Below are 24,961 nucleotides of genomic sequence, written 5' to 3'. Positions count from 1 at the left end.
GCAGAGGTTGCCATGAGCTATCACGCCACTGCACTCCAGCCTGGCCAACAGAGTGAGACAACGTCCCAAATTAAAAAAAAAAAAAAAAAATCAGTCTTAGGTGTTGAACATAAACCCAGTGGCAAGCTGCGTTTAAAGTTGAAGTATATCTTAGTGCTTACAGATGTGGCTCTGGAGTCTACCTGGGTTTAAAACTTTGCTCTATCACTTACTAAATGTGACTTTGGGCAAGTTAATCTGCCTTGTTAGTAGTAGCACCTACCTCAAAAGGTTATAAGTATTAAAGGAGATAATATATATGAAGAACCATGAAGATTGTCTGTTGAAATTAAGGATGCAAATGCCTGCTGCTATTAAGAACTTTTTTTATATGCCCACTTAATCCCAGCTTCATCATCTTATGGATAAACTGAAGTTCAACATCTCCACAATCCATCAGTTTACCTCCAAATTGAAACCCCCAATGAGCCAAGTTCCTAAATGGTCTTATTTTAAGTGGGGAAAATAAGTAAGCAACCAGAATTATTTGTATTTAATTTTTATGACTAATCTTTAGATATTCTTAGAAACATATACAATAACTTATGTGTATTGCAAATTTGCTTTTATAAAGATGGGCATAATACTTGAAAGGATGAACAGATACCCCATACTCAGAATTCGTATGGCACCCCTGGAAGGAGTTGAGGTCCTTGTAAGACACAGTTCAGTGGTGAGACATGGTCATCTTCAATCTTGGTGGTTTATCGAGTTCCATTTACCCCTGAGAGAATGGTTTCCATGTTTTGTTTCTACTGAAAAGGCAGTAAGCAGAGAAAGGAGGGAAGGATGTTCCTTACATAAATGTGTGGCCATATCTAACTGACCCACATGTAAAAGTTACAGAAGATTCAAGCAAAGATCGAAGGTAAAGAATTTCATTATCAAATTTATTTTCTGCGTTGTTCTTGGTAAGTGGCTTTGTGTTCCCTTTTCTGTTTGCACTTTGAGAGCTTTAAATTCCAGTGGCAGGAATTAAGAGCAGTGTTTTTGTTTTGTGGGCATTGAGATGCCAGAACAGTTGGCTTGCATTCTACGGATGGAAGGGAAATGAAAAAAAAAAAGACTAACAGTGAAAGTTGCCCATTTAGAGCTCTGCAGACTTTCTTCCCAAAAAGCCTGTGCCCTAGATGATGCGTATGCCATGTAGCTGCTATAGACAGCTCCTGTCCCCTGGCCTCTTTTGTGCAGAATAGATCTTTCTCTCACATCTTTAAATAAGATCTTCTAGAGCTTCAGCACACCTATAGTGGCCTGGATGGGCATGTGCCAAGTGTGTAGGGTTGCATACCAGGCCTCTGGGTCAATGGAAAGCCAGAAACAGTGGGGAGAAGAGGGAAGTGAATGGGACAGTGGTGTCTGTTGGACCAGCATGGGTGGCCTAGGCTGCCCAGAACATGAAAGGTGTCCATTTCCTCATAACTCTGGCCGTGGACATGAAGGCCAGTTTGGGTAACCTGATAGTTGCCCATTTTATTGACTTAAGGATTTGTTTATATATAGTTAAGATAAATAGAATATGGTAACTTCCTTTAAAGGCTGTGTGTGTGTGTGTAAGAGAGAGAGAGAGACAGACAGAAAGAAACAGAAGAGAGGAGAGAGAGATAGACATACCAATTAAGTTTTTCTTTTTTTTTTTTTTTTTTGATGGTTTCTTTGCAGCTCTTGAGAAAGTCTATTTTACAAAGAGGAAAACCTGTGGTTGAAGGCTCTTTGGAAAAGAAACCCCCATTTGAAAAACCTAGCATTGAACAGGTAAAAAGATTTTAAAAGCCCTCTTTTTATTGGCTTAAGGCTGAAGAAATCTTTTAATCCTCCTTTTATATCTCTATCTACGGCTTCAGTCCTCCATACCCAGGTTAGAGATGTTTACCAGTCTGTGGAAATTGTCCTGGAGGCTTTGGGTCAGAGGTGTATACATAATTTAATACATGATCTAGCTTTTGCCTTTTAGGGTTGTTACATACTCACAGTTTACTGTGTGTTTGCAGAAGAAAAACCTTAAGTAGAACATGTAGTTTGTAAGGAGAACACACGAAATGTGCTTTTTCTTGTTGTTGATGCTTTAAAATGAAGTCTTTGTCCATTTGCTTGGCACTGTCTGAGAAAGCCCAATGAGGTGAGGGGATTTAGTAGCAATGTGAAAAACATTGTAAGTCAAGCAAAAAAAGCAAAAAAGAAATGAGATTTTGTACCCAGAAATGGACTTCCTGCTACATTATGATTCCTGGAAAGAAGCCGTTTTACTCAGGGAATCTGTTAAAATGTAAAGAGTTTTTCTGTTAGGTGTTGTCAAGTATCTCTCATTAGCATCACTTTTTTAGCCTTTGATTGTTTGGCTAAACAAAAACACTCTGGACTGAATTTTTTGATGAGAATGACTACTGAAGTCATGATACCAGAACCCTTAAAAATAAATGCATTTTTATCAGTCAGTTTTCAGTAAATTTTATTTTGTCTCCAAACTCTATTAAATAAGAATTCATTGCTCTTTTATTTGAAATTAGATGAAATGATAATATTCTGTAGAAAGATTAAATTAACAGTTTTTTTAAAAGCCCATAATTTTGAATGATATATATATTTTGGTAAGCTTATTGACTTCAAACAAATAATAGTAAAGAGTTTAAATTTTAGTTGTTTAGTTCAGTGGAAGGCATGATAGCACCCTTTTGATTAGCATTTTTGTAATGTAAAAACAATATTTATCTAAGAACTGCATTATATGTGGGCTACTCTGCTGATAGTAAAGCAATAATTATTCTGCACAACAGTCATATTTTCTTGTTTCAGGGGTTTTGACCTTTTCAGTCCATGATTTTGATTTTCTCCTTAATGCTTCAGGATTTCAGCAGGCGTAGAATCACAACTCACAGCCTCTCTGTCTTGTCACTTTTCATCCTCTGTGATCTGAAGCAAGATTCCCTCTGGGGATTGCTATTTTCTTTTAGGGAAAAGGAAGAGATTTTTGTGAATAGAGAAATGTCTGTTATTTTGCTAATAACCACCAATCATGCTGGCTGTGTGGGTGTTCAGAATTAGTATGATTGCATAGCTGCATGAAGAAATTGCCTTCCCTCTTTTTAAGGGTGTGAATAACTTTGTACAGTACAAATTTAGTCACCTGCCAGCAAAAGAAAGGCAAACAATAGTTGAGTTGGCAAAAATGTTCCTAAACCGCATCAACTATTGGCATCTGGAGGCACCATCTCAACGAAGACTGCGATCTCCCAATGATGATATTTCTGGATACAAAGAGAACTACACAAGGTAATCAGATGCAAGTTCTTTTTCTTTGGCCCCATAAAGCCTGTTACAGACCGAAAATTCTACTTGACTCTGTAAGTATAGGGTTGCCTAGTTATCATTATGACTCCATCAATTCAGGGATAATGTCTTTATAATTTAACTTGCAAACTCCTACTTTTCATTGCTATCATAATATGTTGAGGGGTGAGGGATGTAAATCATCTATACCCAGTACGATAGCCACTAGCCATATGAGCACTTGAAAATGTGGCTAGTTTGGATTGAGATTTCTGTGATTGTACCAAAAAGGAGTTTAAAATTGCTCATTAATAGTTTTAAAATATTGATTACATGTAGAAATGATAGTACATTGGATACATTGGATTAAATAAAATATATTGAAGTTAATTTTACCTGTTTTTACCATTCCAGTGTGGCTACTAGAAAATTCAAAATCCATATGTGGCTTGTGTTATTTATCTATTGAATATTGTTGACTAGATAGCTACACTGTAACTCTGAAATTAATTAGAGCCCTCACTCAAAAAATGCAATGACCATATAACGACGTTAAAGAATTTTTTTTAGGCTGGGCATGGTGGCTCACACCTCTAATCCTAGCACTTTGGGAGTCTAAAGTGGGTAGATCACTTGGGTCAGGAGTTCAAGACCAGCCTGGCCAATATGGTGAAACCCCAGCTCTACTAAAAGTACAAAAATTAGTTGGGCATGGTGTCACGTGACTGTAATCCTGGCTGCTTGGGAGGCTGAGGCAGGAGAATCACTTGAACACTGGAGGCAGAGGTTGCAGTGAACTGAGATCGTGTGCTCTGGGCAACAGAGCAAGACTCTTTCTCAAAAAAAAAAAAAAAAAAAAAAAAAGATTTTTTTAAAGGAAAGATTAGCTTAGTTCCAGAACTGTGATGGAACTGATATCATTATACATATTATCTTCCAGGTTTTGTCCTTTTAAATAACATTTTACATTAGTTATAGTGAAAGAAAATGTAGAATTTTGTAGCCTTTATGTCTCTTCACTTAACATCATATCAAACATTTCACAGGTTACATTATAGTCCATTGAGTTGATTTACCATAACTTACCTAACCATTTCTCTATTGCTGGACATTCACACTCTGCAGATAGTCTTGGGTTGAACATATATTTTCTTCTAAAGTGGAAATTTATTTTTGTTGCTTATTACTTGCAGAATAATAGAATTGGTTTTACAAATCTTAAACTTGTACCATACAAAATATAATGACCTACATTTATTTTCATCTGTAGGAGTGTGACTTGGATCATCCATTCTTTTCAACTTTTTTATAACTTTTCTCTGTTTATATTTCAGAGGCACATCAAGCTTGCATCAGGGGATATTAGGGAGCTTTAGTGCCTATTTTTTTCCTGATTTAAAGTGGGCAGTAGTATCTTTTGATAGTCTGTCAAGACCACTTGTGCCCAGGTTATTTTCTGTAACAGCAGATAACATGGAAGAATTGTATAATCTAAAATAAGCTTTCCTCTCTGTCATTGACCTAATTTCATGTGTAACACACCCTTTTCCTCTCTTTCTCTTCACTTTTGCAATATAAGCAATTTCAGTTATAAAGTATTTTCTCCTTAATTGATATTTATAGGAATTGCAGATTTCTTCAAAATAAGTTTTTGAATTATATCTTTATTTCTGTATCTTTCATTTTAGGATTTTACATTAACCATAGTTGTATATTATTGAAACTCTGCTATATTATTGAAACTCTTGTTTATAATAAGAGTTGAGACGTTAAGTCTCTCAAAAATATGTATTTTTTAATCCCGTCTGTGAACAATTGACAAAGCTGAATATTTGTCAAAGCCAGGGCCCTGAATGCATTTGTAACTTTTAACAGAGAAAATAATTGTTTCATCAAGAAAAAGGAGAATTAATTGTGAAGCAGCTTGAGAGACATTCATATATTTTGTTTTATTTTTATTTTTATTTTTATATTTTTTAGAGATGGTGTCTCATTCTGTATCCTGGGCTGGAACGTAGTGGCATGATCATAGCTCACTGTAGCCTCAACCTCCTAGACTCAAGGAATTCATCTATGTCAGCCTCCTGAGTAGCTGGGACTACAGGCACATGACACCATGCCTGGCTATTTGTTTATTTTTTATAGAGATAGGGGTCTCACTATGTTGCCCAGGCTGGTCGCAAATTCCTGACCTCAAGCAATCCTCCCACCTTGGCCTCCCAAAGTGCTGAGATTACATGTGTGAGTCACTGTGCCCAGCTATGATGTTTTAGAATACAGAAGAAAAATGCAAGGGAGCCTTTGAGAATTACTAAGAAATTGGTGGCACTTATGAATACTTAAGAAGTAGTAAAAATGGAAATTGGTTTGGATGAGTGCTGGGTTTGAATGGTGTGGATCCATCTCTCCCTTGTTACATGAGCTTTAGACCAGTCTCTGGTCTAAAGAGACTTTTGGTTTCTTTCTCTGTCCCAGTGTCATGAGTTTTGTGAGTATTCCATGGGTGGTTTGTATGTAGTTTCTGACACACAGAACAGGTGCTGGGAAGATGCTCATCATCATTTTCCTCCCATGCACATTGTTCTCTAAAACTCAGTCACTGCCAATGTGGAGCTATTAAGCTAGAGCCTTAAGTGTATAATTGAGTGTGTAATTATTTGAATATCGCTTTAGAAATTAAGATAGCAGGGAATAGAAAAACGTCAAAAGAGTCCTTTATAGCCCAGCCTCCTGAGCCAGCAGCTGAAGGCAAAAAGTGGAGTCAGACAATGGGAAAGAGAAACTTGCTGAGAGAAACTGAAATGAATATGCCCTGATGAGTTCTGAAACCTGCTGATTTCTAGGTGAAATGTAGACCAAGAGCCCCTGTTAATAATAAATAAGGAAATGAAGGTAGATGACACCAACCTCCCCCACGTCCCCACCATCACGTCATGTTGATGAGGAAAGGGAAGTAGAGAGGAACAACCTGTGAAAATTAGGAGAATCAATATTCAGAGTAAAACCTCACTGCCATGACCACATGGGGAATTAAATAAAACCACATACCACCACAGCATGATGTATCACTGATACTGATCTTCTCAAAAATGGGTAATATTACTGGCTGCAGGCACCAGCAGGCTTTATCTTGATGTTGCTGTAAGAGAACCTCTGGACCTATAATGCTGGTTCAGCTTATAACTTACAGTTACTGTAAATATTAGAACAAAGATGTGCCGAAAATGTTTGCAGTATATCAGTCTGAAAATGAAGTTAAACAAGATTCTTTGTGGAAAAGACTGGACTTAGAATATGATTGTGTTCATTACAGAGCTAACTTGTAAATATTTATTCGATAAAAATTAAAAGCAGACTGAACAGTAGTGCTGCTTAAATTACTTCTCTGTTCTGAAGAAAAGAAAAATATAAATATTCTTTTTTTTGTTTATTTGTGTTTTTTTGAGATGGAGTCTCACTCTTTTGTCCAGGCTGCAGTGCAGTTGTGCGACCTCAGCTCACTGCAACCTCCACCTCCTGAGTTCAGGCGATTTTCCTGCCTTGGCTTCCCGAGTAGCTGGGATTACATGGGTGCGTGCCACCATGCCTGGCTAATTTTTGTATTTTTAGTAAAGATGGGGTTTCACCATGTTGGCCAGGCTGGTCTTGAACTCCTGACCTCAGGTGATCTGCCTACCTCATCCTCCTAAAATGCTGGGATTAAAGGCGTGAGCCACCATGCTCGACCTAAGTATTGTTACATAAGTGTATGTTAACTGTACCTTATCTATACTCCCAGGAGCATTGTGGTTATAGAAAAAAAATGTGGGCAAATATTTTGAAGTTCCTGAATTTCATGATAGTACACTATTATAATTCCATGAAGAAATAACCTGAAAAGGAAGTGTCAGAGGATTACAACTTCTTAAAATACAACTGACCAACAGTCTGCTGGAGGAAAGTGGCAAGTAATTAGTCTTAGATTTGGAATTGTGTAGAACTTTTGAAAGTTAAAGCTTACCCCCACATTGGGGAGCTGCTTCATAATAATACAGAGTGGCTGGGTGCAGTACCTGATGCCTGTAATCCCAGCAACTTTGGGAGGCTGAGGTCGGAGGATCGCTTGAGCCCAGGAGTTTGAGCCCAGCCTGGGCAACAGAATCAGACTTCATCTCTACAAAAAAAATAAAAAATAAAAAACTAGCTGGATGTGGTGGCATGTGCCTGTGGTGGCGTGTGCCTGTGGTCCCAGCAACTCTGGAGGTTGAGGTGGGAGGACTGCTTGAGCCCGGGAGGTCAAGGCTGCATGGAGCCATCCATGATCCTACCACTGCACTCCAGCTTGGGCGACAGAGCACGACCCTGTCTGAAAAAAAAAAAAAAGAAGAAGAGAAAGAATACATAGCAAGCTAGCTAGAACTAACTTGTTTTTGGGAAACAGTTTTATTTAGCCGTTCTTCTATGATGTATAGCCTATTGCCATGTGTACTGAGCATTCATTATTAGACATGTAAGTCTAGAACAGATTTATCAGGAAGCATGGAAAGAACACTAGGAAACAGGAGGTCTGACTTCTAGTCTGGACTTTAATTAAGTAACTGGGCCTCAGTCCCTGTGAACTAGGGCAGGTCAGTTTATTCCTGAAAACCACGGGATTTTCAGTTCAGCAAGTCAGTAGAATGACGTGGTCTTCTGTGTTCACATTTTAAAATTCTGTTCACAGAAGTTACAAATCATCATGCTGATGTGAAAAATCTGGGAGTTATTTGAACAGTCAGAAAATAGCGTGCAAATACAATCTTTATTAGACATACAAAAATGAATGAACTATCATTTTGCTTCTTTTTAGTAGACCTGAAATCAGTCATGTAGGTAAAATCTTTTCCTACAGTTCCTTCTTTGGAGGAATACATGTGCTCATGCATGTCCATTTCCTTTTTTCTGTCTCACTATGTGCAATAATAATATCAATCAATTTATGAAAACAACACCAGAAGTAGACACACACACACACACACACACACACACACACAGACATTGACTCAGCCTCATTGTCTTAACCTACTGTGAACTTAACAGATTACAAAATAAGATTAATCTTGGAAGTTAAGAAGAAAAAGCTGAAAAGTATAAATTGAGGTCTATAAAATGACTTTGAGGAAATGAATGAAAATCCATTATTTGAAAATTTTTACTAGCTAATAACAATCTATGCTGTCTTCTACCCTGGGAAGATTGAATAACCTGTTAAAGCACTTTTGGATAACTTTTTAGGATTTTATGATACTATTTATAACCTATCATCTTTGTATCAGAAATAATGTCAGTCTTAGAGCCTTAGACATCTGCAAATCTCTCCTCAGATGGAAATGCTGTTCAGACTCTAAATCAGCACTGTCCAGTAGATATATAACATGAGCCAAAAATGCAAGCCAGATATATAATTAAAAGTTTTCTAGTAGCTACATATAAAATGAATAGATATAAGAAATTATTTTGAATTTTATGGACGGAGTCTTGCTGTGTCACCCAGGCTGGGATGCAGTGGTGCAATCTTGGCTCACTGCAACCTCCACCTCCTGGGTTCAAGCCATTCCCCTGCCTCTGCCTCCCGAGTAGCTGGGATTACAGGCATGCACCACCACAGCTGGCTCATTTTTGTATTTTTAGTAGAGATGGCGTTTCACCATGTTGGCCAGGCTGATCTTGAACTCCTGACCTTAAGTAATCTGCCCTCCTCGGCCTCCCAAAGTGCTGGGATTACAGGCATGAACCACCACACCTGGCCAATAATATATACATTTTTTACCCAATATATCAAAAATACTATTTCAGCTGGGCGCAGTGGCTCACGCCAGTAATCCTAGCACTTTGGGAGGCCAAAGCGGGTGGATCGCTTGAGGTCAGGAGTTCAAGACCAGCCTGGCCAACATGGTGAAACCCTGTCTCTACTAAAAATACAAAAATTAGCCAGGCATGGTGGCGGGCACCTGTAATCCCAGCTACTTGGGAGGCTGGGGCAGGAGAGTTGCTTAAATGGGGAGGTGGAGGTTGCAGTGAGTTGAGATCGTGCCATTGCACTGTAGCCTGGGGGCACAGAGCAATACTATGTCTCAAAAAAAAAAAAAAAAACCACAAAAACAAAAAACCCAGAAAAATATAATTTCACCGTGTAACCATTGTGAAAAGTTATTAAGGATGCATACTTGCTTTTTTGGTACTGAGTCCTTCAAACCTCCAACCAAATCTAGTGTTTATTTTTTGCTTTTTCCTTTTTTTTTTTTTTTTTTTTTTTTGAGTTGGAGTCTCGCTGTGTTTCCCAGGCTGGAGTGCAGTGGTATGATCTCGACTCATTTTGAACTCCGAGGTTCAAACGATTCTCCTGCCTCAGCCTGCCGAGTAGCTGGGACTACAGGCGCCTGCCACCATGCCTGGCTAATGTTTATGTTTTTAGTAGAGATGGGGTTTCATCATGTTCCCCAGGCTGGTCTTGAATTCTTGACCTCAGGTAATCCACCTGCCTCAACTTCCCAAAGTGCTGGGATTACAGGTGTGAGCCACTGCACCTGGCCAAATCCAGTGTGTATTTTTCACACATCTTAATTCAGTAGCTAAATTTTAAACAATGAAAACTAAATGGAGTCCTACTAGAACAATCAAGTTGTGTTTAATGGGAAAACATTTTACACCGTTTCCATTTAAAAGTAAAATTGAAATTGATTAAATAAAATTAAAAGTTAAACTTCTCAGTCATACTAGCCACATTTCAAGTGCTCAATAGTTACCAGTGGCTGGTGGCTACTGTATTGGACAGCAGAGACATAGAGTCATCCCCATCATCAGTGAAAGCTTTATTGGACAATAAATCTGTAAACCTTTCATTGCAGAAGACTGGACATATTTTGTTATTTTTAAAATTTAGGGTCTGCATAACAACGTTTTAGTCAGCAATGGACCACGTATAATGACAGTAGTCCCTTAAGATTATACCAAAATTTTGCTGTACCTTTCTATGTTTAGGTATATTTAGATATACAAATACTTACCCTTATGTTATAGTTGCTTATAGCATTCAGTACAGCAATATGCTGTACAGGTTTGCAGCCTAAGAGCAATAGACTAGACCATAGAGCAGGGGTCCCCAACCCCTGGGCCATGGTCCACCATAGGTCCATGGCTCATTAGGAACCGGGCTGCACAGCAGGAAGTGAGTGATGGGCGAGTGAGCGTTATAGCCTGAGCTCCACCTCCTGTCAGATCAGTGGTGGTGTTAGATTCTCACAGGAGCCTGAACCCTATTGTGAACTGTGCACGTGAGGGATTTAGGCTGCACATTCTTTCTGAGAGTCTAATGCTTGATGATCTGAGGTGGAACAGTTTCATCTGGAAACCATCCCTTCTACTCCCCAGCCATGGAAAAATTGTCTCTCATGAAACCAATCCCTGGTGCCAAAAAAGTTGGGGACCTCTGCCATAGAGCCTAGGTGCCAAGTGTGTAGTAGGTTCTACCATCTAGGTTTGTGCAGGTACACTCTCCAGTGTTTGCACAATGATAAAATCACCTGACTCATTTCTCAGAATGTATTCCCATTGTTAAGCAAGACATGAAAGACATGACCATATTAAGTATTACAGATAGTCTTGTGATTGCCTAAGTCTCACGAAATTGAACTTCTGATTATGAAGATTTGTGACTGTTTATATTTATAGTTTCATTACTAGTTATTTGGGATCTGACTTCCCCTCAGCCCCAGAGAGATAGATAGATAGATAGATAGATAGATAGATAGATAGATAGCATGTCAGTGTCTCTTTCTGTCACTCTGTCACCCAGGCTGCATTGCAATGGCACAATCATAGCTCACTGCAGCCTAGAACTCCTAGGTTCAAGCGATCCTTCCTCCTCAGCCTCCCAAGTAGCTAGGACTATAGGTATGTGCCAATACATCTGGCTGATTTTTAAACTTTTTGTAGAGATGAGCATTTTACTATGTTGCCCAGGCTGGTCTTGAACTCCTGGGCTCAAGCAGTCTTCCTGCTTGGGCCTTCCAAAGCACTGGGGTGACTGGTGTAAGCCACCATGCCATGCCTAGCCAGCCCATTCTTTTAACTTAATTAAGTGGCCACAGACTAACATCTAGCAAATAATTGGCTTTTTTTTTTTATTAATTTTTTTTGCATACAAAAACAATAAACATTTTCTAAAAATACATACAAACAAAAAGATGCGTATCAAACATATTGGGAAGTTGCACATGGGAAGTCGGGGAATAGAAATGGGGGGTGGGAATTAAAATAAATGAGAGAGGGACTTTATATGGATCAGTGATAATAACTCAATCCTCTATTTGACAAAGAAGAGGGAGAAGGAAGAGGAAGAAAAAGAAAGTGGGATAAAGGATCAGAAAGGGAGAAAATAGAAAAAATTAGAGTAAGACTCCAGGGTAGACCTGTTTTGTTGTCACTGAGTTGGTTGGTTGGTTTGTCTGTTGTATTCTTCATGTTTCGCCAAGTTGGCCAGACTGGTCTTGAACTCCTAGCCCGAAGTGATCAACCCGCCTCGCCCCCCAGAGTGCCGGGACCACAGGCGTGAGCCACCACGTCCAGCCCCCACATTGCTTCTGGCCTCCGTGGTAGACCTCCCAGACGGAGCGGCCAGGCAGAGGAGCTCCTCACTTCTACCGAGACACGGGGCGGCCGGGCAGAGGAGCTCCTCACTTCCCAGACGGGGCGGCCAGGCAGAGACGCTCCTCACTTCTTCCCAGACGATAGGTGGCCGGGCAGAGGCGCTCCTCACTTCCCAGACAATGGGTGGCCGGGCAGAGGCGCTCCTCACTTCTTCCCGGACGGGGCGGCCGGGCAGAGGCGCTCCTCACTTCCCAGACGGGGCGGCCGGGCAGAGGCGCTCCTCACTTCCCAGACGATGGGTGGCCGGGCAGAGGCGCTCCTCACTTCCCAGATGGGGCAGCCGGGCAGAGGCTCTCCTCACTTTCCAGACGATGGGTGGCCGGGCAGAGGCGCTCCTCACCTCCCAGACGATGGGTGGCCGGGCAGAGGCGCTCCTCACCTCCCAGACGATGGGTGGCCGGGCAGAGGCGCTCCTCACCTCCCAGACGATGGGTGGCCGGGCAGAGGCGCTCCTCACCTCCCAGACGATGGGTAGCCGGGCAGAGGCGCTCCTCACCTCCCAGACGGGGCGGCCGGGCAGAGGCGCTCCTCACTTCTTCCCGGACGGGGCGGCCGGGCAGAGGCGCTCCTCACTTCTTCCCGGACGGGGCGGCCGGGCAGAGGCGCTCCTCACTTCCCAGACGGGGCGGCCCGGCAGAGGCGCTCCTCACTTCCCAGACGGTGGGTGGCCGGGCAGAGGCGCTCCTCACTTCCCAGACGATGGGTGGCCGGGCAGAGGCGCTCCTCACCTCCCAGATGGGGTGGCCGGGCAGAGGCACTCCTCACTTCTTCCCGGATGGGGCGCCCGGGCAGAGGCGCTCCTCATTTCTTCCCGGACGGGGCGGCCGGGCAGAGGCGCTCCTCACTTCCCAGACGGGGCGGCCGGGCAGAGGCGCTCCTCACTTCTTCCCGGACGGGGCGGCCGGGCAGAGGCGCTCCTCACTTCTTCCCGGACGGGGCGGCCGGGCAGAGGCGCTCCTCACTTCCTCCCGGACGGGGCGGCCGGGCAGAGGCGCTCCTCACTTCCTCCCGGACGGGGCGGCCGAAATAATTGGCTTTGAAAGCAATGAATTTCTATATGAAGCACCTTATGAATTACAAAATAAATGCACTTTATAATTTTTTTCTGCTACCAAGATCACTGTTTCAGGCAAAAGACAACATTAACATTTAAGATACCCATTTCAGGGCCGGGCGCGGTGGCTCACGCTTGTAATCCCAGCACTTTGGGAGGCCGAGGCGGGCGGATCACGAGGTCAGGAGATCGAGACCACGGTGAAACCCCGTCTCTACTAAAAATACAAAAAATTAGCCGGGCGTGGTGGCGGGCGCCTGTAGTCCCAGCTACTCGGAGAGGCTGAGGCAGGAGAATGGCGTGAACCCGGGAGGCGGAGCTTGCAGTGAGCCGAGTTCGTGCCACCGCACTCCAGCCTGGGCGACAGAGCGAGACTCCGTCTCAAAAAAAAAAAAAAAAAAAAAGATACCCATTTCAGTATTGTAAACATAAACCACATTTGGGTGTAAATTATTAAAGGAAAAAAGTTGAGAGAAGAAATAGAAATAGTAGCAGAAATTTTAGGTTTTTTTTTTTTTTTTTTTTTTTTTTTTTTTTTTTGAGACGGAATCTTGCTGTCGCCCAGGCTGGAATGCAGTGGCGCGATCTCGGCTCACTGCAGGCTCCGCCCCCTGGGGTTCAAGCCATTCTCCTGCCTCAGCCTCCCTCGTAGCTGGGACTGCAAGTGCCCGCCACCTTGCCCGGCTAATTTTTTGTATTTTTAGTAGAGACGGGGTTTCACCGTGTTAGCCAGGATAGTGGTTAATTTTTAATCTAGGCAGATGAACTAACTTTAATGAAGGCTTTTTCTCCAAAGGTGAACCACTGCCACAGCCACCACCATTTCTGCCACTAGCACACATACAGGCGAAATATTTTATAATACAGAATAAGATTTTTTTTAAAAAAGTCAGGAGCATGAATAAATTAATATTATTCCTCTCTTCATTAAAGGGCTCAAAGTTCATCGGGAGCTTTTTGTAGCAGCTTGGGCGCATGAGAGAGCTGTCTCCCATTTTAAAGGAGAACAGGAAAGCACGTAGGGAGGAGAGGTTTGATTTTTCGAAGAGTCCTTTTCTAGAAGAGGATGATTTGGGTCTGCTCTCAACGAATAAGAATCTGTGGAATAATGCTTTTTGCCCTTTTCCTCTTTGGTTGCCATGCTCCATGGCTACCACAGTTATATTTATGTTTTTGGGTCCTGGGAAATTCACATCTTCCACTTCTGGGAGATAAAAAAAAAATAGGGTTGGGTGAGTTTGGTAGCTCATGCCTGTAATCACAGCACTTTGGGAAGCTGAGGTGGGTGGATGTCTTTAGTCCAGGAGTTTGAGACAATCCTGGGCAACATGGTGAAACCCCGTCTTTACAAAAAATGAGAAAAAATTAGCCACGTGTGGTGGTGCATGCCTGTGGTCCCAGCTGTTTGGCAGGCTAAGGTAGGAGGGTCACTTGAGCCCAGGAGGCAGAGGTTGCAGTGAGCCGAGGTTGTACCGCTGCACTCCAGCCTGGGTGACACAGTGAGACCCTGTCTCAAAAAAAAAAAAAAAACAAAAGAAAGAAAAAGAGGTTTATTTTTGAATAGACTTTTACTCTCCACTGTATGTTGGCCAAATGCACTTTCTAAATTAGATGACCTGTGTTGTTAGTGTACCCCAGAACTGTGGTCACATCTCAAGAAAACTCCTGGCTTCCCTCTGGTCTGGGTCCTCCTCCAGCGTCGTGTGGTGATGCTGGGGTGCATTTTTGACTTTGAGTCTGAGTCGTTGAAAAATGTACCTAGGCGACAAATGGTAGAAGCTTAATACTTCCTACATTTTTGACTGAGTTTTAAACAGTCCTGAAGATCGTTATCTTCCCACCAAACCTCCGATAAGTGCTGTGTAGGCATTTTAAATAAATCTTACGTTTTACTCAAAGGACTAGGTGGTTAATTCTGATTCTTTCACAAAAGGGACTTCCTCAGCTTCTCCTTTAATTTTTTCTTTTATTTAAACTACCATTAATGTGCCAGTAACTCCAGTTATACTATGAACTTTGTATACAGTATTTCATTTAATGCTCACAAGAACTCCATGAAGTAGGTATTATTGTTGTCCCCGTTTTACAGATAAGGAAAGAGAGGCTAAATAGCGTAATCAAATTTTCAAAGTTATGCAGCTGGTTAAGTGGCACAGCTGGAATTTGATCCCAGGGGCTGTTTCATTCCAGGACTCACTGTATGATACTGCAGAATAAGTTGATTTTAACAGAGTTAGACACAAGTGGTGATGTATGGGTAAGCTAATTGCATTCCCAAGTTTCACTAGCTGGCAGGGATATTGTTGCTTGTTATTGCAGGCCTAGTTTTTTTCTGCTGTGGTTAATAGTACGAGATAAACATAATTGAATATTTCTGATGACCTGGGGGTTTACGGGATATTGATGGTGCTTGACTTTTCTTGTCGCAGGTGGCTGTGTTACTGCAATGTGCCACAGTTCTGCGACAGTCTACCTCGGTACGAAACCACACAGGTGTTTGGGAGAACATTGCTTCGCTCGGTCTTCACTGTTATGAGGCGACAACTCCTGGAACAAGCAAGACAGGAAAAAGATAAACTGCCTCTTGAAAAACGAACTCTAATCCTCACTCATTTCCCAAAGTAAGGGAGACTTTTTGCTGGTCTTTGATCCCAGAGCTTGAGGTTGCTAAATACAATGCAAAAGCCTGCATAAATAACAAGATCGGAAATGATAGAAAAAGCATTCCAAGGGGGAGGGAGAAAAGACCCTCAGTTCCCTTTGTGAATCTTCTTGGGTATTTTCCAGTCCATTTATTAGCCTGACTTTGGGTTGACTGCTGTCATTGATCCCTTATCCCCTCCTCATCCTACCTGAGTGATTGTCTCTGACTCACATAGAATGGGGCAGTGCTTTCTTTTGTATATTCAGCGGCCAGGAAGCTCTAGGAGGATGAGGGAGAATGTTTAGGTACATTTTCCAGCCACTCAGAAATGGTGCAAAAGAACTCAAGTGGCTTTTTTTTTTTTTTTTTTCCATTCAATCTCTCCAACTTTTTCTAAGCACTGGTGAACCATCCCTGCCTCAGCTATAGTAGACTTGCCCCCACTCTTTGGAAGCTAGACTGCAAAAGCAGGGATGAAGAGGAATAGAGAGCTCCTTCAGCGTGATGAACCCCTGTACTAAATTTCTTGTAGAATAGGCATATTTTGGTGCTCCTTGCTTCTTGCACCTGTCAGAGCTCCAAAGCATAAATGATCATTTAAATATTTTAAAAGCAAGGAAATGCTTCAAAGCAATAGAAAGTTGCAGTGCTGCACTATTGGCCTTGGAAATGCATTTTTAATGCTAAGAACCAAAAATGTAAGCTAAGAGGTTGGATGCTGGTGAGATAGGCCAAGGGTGCAGTTGATGACTTCTCATGGAGCAATAACAGCGAGAAATGAATGAGACAGTTAATTTTGTGGTTGTCATTCACCTAGATCAGTGCTTGGTCAGGAAGGTAAAAGGCGTCATTTGAAAAGGCTGGCTAGGTATGATACAGCCTTCCTTCCCCATGCCATTCTGAACTGCTGATGTGGAGAATAGAATTTGAGAGGAATATTCTTTGATCAAAGATTGATGAAACACTGTTTTGTTTGAGAAACTAGATTTTTATTATTCAGATAGTATTATTAGATTACAGAATTTTTGTCTCAGTAAAGATGGAGTTTTAATTCATAACAATAAATTAGGTTCAAAACAACAACAATAAAATGGTTTTCTGATAGAAATTGACTGAAGATTCGTTGGCAGTTTAACCCAAATCCTAAACCTTAGATAGATGTCGTGAGTAATTCTGATGGGCTTTGGCCAAACACCCAATATTTGCACATATATTTCAACAACCTGATTGTCCAGTTTTTCTTTAGAGAACCAGTACATGAGACTAAGTCATGACACGAACATTTTGTTGTCCTCTGTGGAGGGAGATTCTGAAGCACTTAAACTGCATTTTGGATGTTGCCCCCAGAATGGGTTACGAAATTAGGGCACACTCGTGTATTTCAGTGTCTTTTAACTGATGTAAGCTCCTTTCCTTAGAGATTGAAGCAGCTTTCTTACTTATGTATCTATTACATTTGCCATATAAGCAGCATTTTATGTTTTCAGGTGATAGTTGTCATTCTGTCTCTGAGTCAAGGGACAAAGAAGACTCCTCCCTTCCCAACACCTGTTATAGTATTTAAAGAGAAATTTTAGTTACTTTGCGTAATAACTTTTTTTTTCCATAACAAATTCATTTTGCTTCTTGCAGACATTTGCTAATTATAGTGTGTTTTGTTCCCTCAGCCCATAGTTCTGGCATGCTTATGCTAGGAGCTAAAACATCAATGCTACCTTCTTTTCTTCTCTATTACTAATGGTGGGGTAAAACTACCACCCACTTCTCCTTTTAAATCCCTTTTCACCGAATATGACAACATTTAAGGCTATTGGGGATTTATACCTACAGTTTTGGCAGCAGAACCACACATGTTGAAGCCTGAGGTATTATTTGAGTCTTGGGCACCGTTTCAGAGTGAGAGCTGGGACTGGCTTCCCAGCACCCAGGGAGGTCTCTGCAATTCTCAGATGCGTTTTCAGGGCTTACATTCTTATCTTCCTATTCTTCATATGTGCTGCCTTTTTTTCCACTTGGCTTTAACGTGTGCTTCTTTCCCCATTCACCTATTTACAAAGTGTTTTTTTTTTTTTTAAGTTGTGTATCTATATTTCATTCTAAAAGTGAAGAAAATTTGGTTCAGGGAAAAAATGAAGAAGATGACCACTGATAGCTTCACCACTCTGAACTATTTTTAGTGCTTTTAGATATTTCTGTTTTTTCCCCCATTTATTGGTGAAAAAAATTCAGTAAGCCTCAGAGGGACTTAGGTATCTGTATTTCTTTTTTCTTTTTTTCTCTTTTAATTTTTTATTCTTTTTAAATCACCTGCCCTATTCTGATAAGCATCTGTATTTCTAATAAGGTTTCCAGATGATTTCTATGGGTTGCCAAAACTTGAGATCCATTTGGTTTAAAGTTAGCATAGTAATTAATCACTGGTTCCAATCCTGATCCTGCCATTTACTAGTTGTGGAAATTTGATCCAAATATTTAACTTCTCTGTGCCCTAGTTTCTTCATCTGTGAAATGGATATGAATTTTATCTCATAGGGTTGTTATAAAGATCAAGTGAGTTAATATACTTCAACCACTTACAACACTGCCTATCATGTAGCAAGAGCTATATATGTGCGTGACAAATAAAAATAGAATATATAACTCACAGGGTTGATGTGAGGATTCAGTAAGAAGTTCTTAGAGCAGTGCAGGCACAAAGCAAGCACTCAATAAATATTAGTAACTTTTGTGATGGTAATGGCAATGACAGTGCAGCTATATGGAGGGCTGAAATCGTGCTCTGAGATTCACTGAGGAAGATTAATGTATTTCTACTGATGTGATTCATATGTCTGTATCCTATGTTGTGTTAAGCTATGCAGGGTCAAAAGAGTAAACATTTGTATAATGCATTTCTGTATTTGAATATACCAGGGCTGCCCAACTAAATCATAACTTGAGTTGTAATTCTCCATTATATTTCTGATTGAAGGTTTGAGACACTGATGTTAAGGTGATTGCCACAGATGATTAGGGCTGTTGTCCTTACCGTAGTTTTTTTTTTTTAAATCTTACTGCTGTTACTCTTGTGTCTAGATTTCTGTCCATGCTAGAAGAAGAAGTTTATAGTCAAAACTCTCCCATCTGGGATCAGGATTTTCTCTCAGCCTCTTCCAGAACCAGCCAGCTAGGCATCCAAACAGGTAAGTTTCCTTTTACATAAATCAGAGTAACAACCAGGAAGTCCAACCTGAAGTGTAAGTTGCAGTTCACTGCAACTTATACTTAGCTCTATAGTCAAATGAGCTTAGCTCTATAGTCAAATGCTGGCTATTTTCATACCCAATTATAGTCTCAGTCGATGGCTAGATACACCTAGGAATCAAGTCTCAGGCTGACCTCTTAATCTATGATGTCTGTTTTGTACATCACGTTACCACCAGGTATAATGGTGGATAGTGAGTGAAAGCGGCAGTCTTGAGTCTCAGGATGTGAACTACTTCCCTTTGGGGCAGGGCATCCTTGCTATTGCTTAAGTCAGCCAGTGGCATCAGTTGGCATTTTGTGAGGAAGGAAGACAGGTGCCTTCTGGAGTCACAGTGATCCCAGAAAGAGGATCTGAATTCCTGCCTTTGACACTAGGAAGACTCCATGGAGAGGTTTGGCAAGAAATGCCAAAAGAGTTTATATCTGGCCATGGGGAAAGACAGGATGCAAAATTTTGATGTCAAGAGTTTTTTGTAGTTCTCCAGGTCAATGTGTAATATGGGGGCTTGTGAGTATTGCCTCTAATGCCTCCAGCAAAGAAAAAATGATTTATTCTTGCTTTATAAACAAAATTGAAGTATAACTTATATATAGTAAAATGTACTCTTTTTACTGTACTGTGTTTTGACAAACACATATATTTGAGTAATGACCACTGCCTTCAAAATATAGAACAGTGGCCTCCTTCCAGACAGATTCCCTTGTACCTCTCTGTAGTGCATTCATAGTCCTACCTCCAGCTCTGGCAACCAGTGATCTGTGTTTTTATTCTTACAGTTTTGCCTTTTCCAGAATGTTATGGGAGTGGAATCATATAGTAGATAGCTTTTTGAGACTGATAACTTTAATTCAGCATAATGCATTTGAGAGGTGATTTTTGAAAAAGGTTTTCATCTAGACCTCAAGTTTAGGTGTAAATATAACTAAATCCCTACAAACCAAAGTACCAGTGAATGAGGAATTTTATTTGAATCATACTCTTTTTGTTTGAGCTCATTAACAAAAACTTGTCAAAAACGTGTTTGTGTCCTTTTTTTTTTTCTAACCTGAGATCATAATTTCATGTATCTCTGGTCCAAAACCTGTAATGCTTTGGGGCCTGTCTATGCCTATTACATGTTTCTTCTACAGTTGAGCAGTCAGCATTTAGTGGACATGTTTTCTGTGGTTACTGGACATATCCTTTGCATTGCTCCCCCTGTACCTGTGCTATTCACTTTACCTTGGATTTGATCTCACCTAACTTTCAAATGGCATTTCTTCTGCAAACTTCCCTACGTTCTCCCCCATCCCCTCTAGCAAGGACTGGATCTCTTTTCTTCCATACTTTCATAGAGCCTTGAATATATCCTATCCATGGTTCTCAAACATGGCTTCACATTGGAATCACCCATGGAATTTGAAATGCACTGTATATACTGTTTTCTGAGTGCCGTTCCAAGAGAGTGTGAGATTATTGTCCTGGGGTGTGGCCTGGACACTGGGACTTTTAAAAAGCTCCCCAGGTAATTTTAACGTGCAGCAACATTTGAGAATGACTGTTAGACAATACTCACCTCATATTATCCTAGCCCCTTTTTTTCTGTATGTCTTTTATCTCCTGTGAATGCAGCTTTTTGATGGTCAGAGACCCAGTTTTGTCACAATAACTGATACATTTATTAAGTGCTTGGCTAAGACACTTCGTTGGTATCTTTAAGCCTTTTCACAAACCCTGGGAAGTTGGAATTACGATCTCCTTTACATGGTTGAGGAAATAGAAGCTCAGGGAGGAGCAATAAATTGCCCAAGATAGACCTTGTAAGTGATGGAATTGGGTTTCACATCTGTATCTAATTCCTAAATATTACACTGTATTAAGAGAGCCAGAACTCTAACCACTACATCACACCATCTTGGTGTGTGCTGCCAATATACAGCATACACTTGTGGAAGGAGTGAGTGAAGAACGGTTTCCTCCCTCAGGCAGTGGGGGACCAAAGTTATTCAGCAGGATCAACATAGTTCTCCTTTGGTGGGTCTGTGGAGAGGATTTCTCTGTGTGTGAAAACTCCCCTTGACCCTTGTTTGCTCAAAATTCTCCAATCTGCTCAACTTCCAGCCACATTGTTTTCTGTCATAGTACAGGATGGAGAAGGAAGAGGTTGTTGTCTGTGACCCCATGGGAATTTTATTCTTTTTTCTGTGGCTAAGGTTGTCACCAACTTAAGTTGGCTTGTACACTTTAGTATTACCTGAAGCCATCAGAAGTGGGCTGTCTTCTCTTGTTCTACTGTAATTGCAATGTGTTCTCTTGGGGGAAAAGAAGAGTGTAATAATCTACTTAATTAGCATGTCTGCGTATCGATGCAACTGTGATAAATGACATTCATAAGGATGGACCTGAAATTTTACAAGGTAATCAGATGTTTTCTGAATCACCAGAGCTTTCTCTTTGTTCAGAATCACTCCAGTATGCTTTGAAATTCAGAAGGCCTATATATTGGGAGAAAAAACATAGAGCCCGGCACTTTAGTATATTCTGATTTTTGACAAACCACTGGCCATTCAGTTAGAAGTGCTATGGGCTGGTATCTGTCTTGCTTGGTTTACTTATTTTATTGCCTTCTTGGCTGCTGGGAATGTCCTGGTTGACTGAACTGTGACTGTGTTGAAACGTAGATGAACATTCTCTCTGACAATTGTCTGTACTGCCATGCTGTGTCCTGTATGTGACCAGTGTTATTGAGAATGTCTGTACCCCTTGTCACCTCTCACCTCATCAGCTACCAGTCAGCAACACAGCTAGCAAAGCAGCATCCTACTTTGTACAATGGCCTTTTCTAAAATACAAAAACAAAAAAACCCTTTTTGTTTGGAAATACTATCAAACTCACAGAGTTACAAGAAGAGGACAAAGAAATCCTGTATATTTTATATGCTTTACCTGGTTAGAAACCAATTATTAACATTTTGTCATCCTTGCTTTATTATTACCCTTTCTCTATCCCTTCTTTTTCTCTTTTATTCGCTCTCTACTCTTCCCCTAAGTTATTTACATATATATATATATAAAATAATTTAGGAGAAAAAGATTAAATATATATAAAATATATATTTTTAATTTATATATAATATACAAATATATTTACATATGTAAATATATAATATATTATTTATATATAGGTATATATATTTTCTCCTAAATTTGTGTGTGTGTGTGTGTGTGTGTGTATGTGTGTGTATATGTATATATAAAACTTAGGGGAGGAGTAGAGAGAGAGAAAAAAACAGAAAGAGAGAGCTATGTAGGCCAGGCGTGGTGGCTCACACCTGTAATCCCAGCACTTTGGGAGGCTGAGGCAGGCAGATCACCTGAGGTCAGGAGTTTGAGACCAGCCTGCTCAACGTGGCAAAACCTCATCTCTACTAAAAATACAAAAAATTAGCCAGGAGTTGTGGCAGGCACCTGTAATCTCAGCTACTCAGGAGGCTGAGGCAGGAGAATAGCTTGAACCAGGGAGGCAGAGGAGGTTGCAGTGAGCCAAGATCGCACCACTGCACTCCAGCCTGGGCGACAAAAGCGAAACTTTGTCTTAAAAAAAAAAAAAAAAAAAAAAAAGAGAGAGTGTGAGCTATATATATAATATATATATTTTTATGTTATATATAAATACAAATATATATTATATATATTTTTTCTCCTAAATTAGTTGAAACTTACAAACATCATGCCCCTTTAGTAATTTTGATGTCTCTCATATATTCCCTAACATAAAAACATGCCCCTTTAGAAATTTTGATGTCTCTCATATATTCTCCAACATAAAAACTGTAGTTTTCCATCAGCAAATTTAACATTGATATAGTATTGTTATCTAAGCTATATGCTGTCTTCTGTTTTTGCCTCTTGTCTCAATAATGTGGTTTATTGCAATTTTTCCATTGCATCAGGAGGCATATTATGTTGGCTTGTCCCATCATCGTTGGTATTAAGTTGGATCACATGGTTCTGGTGGTGGTCACCGGCTTTCTCCACTGCAGTATTACCACCTTTCCTTTTTAATAAAAAAAATACTTTTGTGGGGAGATATTTTGAGATTGTATAAATATCTTGTCTTCATCAAAATTATACTCACAGGGTTTAGCCTACACACATGATCTTCCCCAAATCAGTTATCATATGGTGGCTGCCAAATAGTGATTTTTTTTTTTTTTTTTACTAACTTCCATCATTCTCTCCTTATTTCTTTGTTGGTATTCTTGAGCTTTCCTCATCTCCACTAATTTATTTGTGTATTTATTTATTATTTTATCAATATAGACTCAGATATCCTTATTCTATTTAATGAGTTATAATCCCTACTGTCTTCACTATCTTGATGCGTGTGGCTTATGTTTTAAAGATGACTTATTTTGTGGCATTGGGCAGGAATGGGGTGGTCCCATGTGCACTTCGTTTCTTGTTGCCTAAGAAAGGAGTCACTCATCTAACACCTTCTCCTTTTGCTGGTGCAGTTATCAATCCACCTCCTGTGGCTGGGACAATTTCATACAATTCAACCTCATCTTCCCTTGAGCAGCCAAATGCAGGGAGCGGCAGTCTTGCCTGCAAAGCCTCTTCTGGACTTGAGGCAAACCCAGGTAAGCTCTTAAGAGGGGATAAGAGAGGGCTGTGACTTGCTCCAGGAGCTCCATTACCTGAGGAGTGCAAAAGGTAGACTTGAACCAAGTACAGATTGTGCATGTCCAGGATTTTAACGGCTAGAAATAACTTTGCATTAGGCTTTTGGCTGTACTGGTTAGTTATTGCCATCTTAAAACTGTAATAACTTATTGTCATAGCTCACTCATCTGTTGTGTTGCCTGAGAGTTGGCTGATTTCAGCTAGTCTCACTCAATCTTGGCTGGGCTTGCTTGCAAGTTACCCATTGATTATAATCTCTGTTTTGGGCTTGGCTTGGCTAGAGCACTTGAGCTGAAGCAACTCTGCTTCACATATTTCTCATAATTTTCCTGGGACTATTGGGCTACCCGGAACATGTCCTTCTTGTGATGGGAGAGGGCAGGAAGAAACACACAGTCTCTTGAAGCCTAGGCTCGGAACTTGTAAACCATCACTTCTGCCACATTCTTTTTTTTTTTCCTTTTCTTTTTATTTGAGATGGAGTCTCACACTGTCACCCTGGCTGGAGTGCAGTGGTGCGATCTCAGCTCACTGCAACCTCCGCCTCCTGGGTTTAAGCGATTCTCCTGCCTCAGTCTCCTGAGTAGCTGGGATTACAGGTGCCCACCACCATGCCTGGCTAAATTTTCTATTTTTAGTGGAGGTGGGTTTTTGCCATATTGGTCAGGCTGGTCTCAAACTCCTGACCTCAGGTAATCCACCTGTCTTGGCCTCCCAAAGTGCTGGGATTATAGGTGTGAGCCACCATGCCCTGCTGACTTCTGCCTCATTCTCTCATCCAAAGCAAGTCACATAGTTGAACTCAGAGTTGAGAGGTGGAGAAGTGGAAAAAGGTAGTCTATTCCTTTCGTAGGAATAACTGCAAAGTCACATGGCAAAGAGTGTAGATACCAAGAGGGTAAAGAATTTGGCCATTAATGTAATCTACCACACAGGCAAAAATATCTCTTGATCCTAGAAGCATTTCACAGTTAGAGAATGTTTTGAAGGTTGCATTTCTGTCCACAGACTTGACATCAGACAAATCTTGCATGTGACCAAATTTTTAAATAAAAGAAGTACCATGAAAGAGGGAAAGAAGAGGACCTTATAATATAAGAAGTATCATATATTTAGCATATGCCACCATTCCCTTTCACTTCCAAGGGAGATATCACTAATCCATGCAGAAACTCTTTACCAGTGAGCTTGGATTCAGCCTCAGATTTTTTTAAAAAATCATAAACACCATTAGTAGTCTGACAAGCAGAGGGCATATCAAGTACAAACCCCAGCTATGAAATAAATAGTTTTCAGCATTACTCTTACGGAATCATGGAATTTGAGGACTTATTGGTCAGATGTCTGAAAATATTGTTACTTGTCTCCAAAAACAAAC

General features: G+C 40.7%; 1 protein-coding gene across 2 annotated transcripts in view; it reads left to right on the top strand.

Moving 5' to 3' along the window:
- The window catches only part of KAT2B (lysine acetyltransferase 2B), a 120,729-nt gene that overhangs the window by 62,676 nt on the left and 33,092 nt on the right, over positions 1–24,961 (top strand). For both annotated transcript variants that reach the window (XM_063637413.1, XM_055286211.2), the window contains exons 4-8: positions 1,702–1,794; positions 3,128–3,309; positions 15,457–15,648; positions 18,747–18,853; positions 23,415–23,540. In XM_063637413.1, the coding sequence (XP_063493483.1) occupies positions 1,702–1,794; positions 3,128–3,309; positions 15,457–15,648; positions 18,747–18,853; positions 23,415–23,540 (700 nt within the window). The remainder of the gene's footprint in view (positions 1–1,701; positions 1,795–3,127; positions 3,310–15,456; positions 15,649–18,746; positions 18,854–23,414; positions 23,541–24,961) is intronic.

This window comes from Symphalangus syndactylus, chromosome 1 (genome assembly GCF_028878055.3).
Source record: "Symphalangus syndactylus isolate Jambi chromosome 1, NHGRI_mSymSyn1-v2.1_pri, whole genome shotgun sequence".
NCBI classification, from domain to species: Eukaryota; Metazoa; Chordata; class Mammalia; order Primates; family Hylobatidae; genus Symphalangus; species Symphalangus syndactylus.
This window is presented reverse-complemented; position numbering and strand designations above follow the sequence as displayed.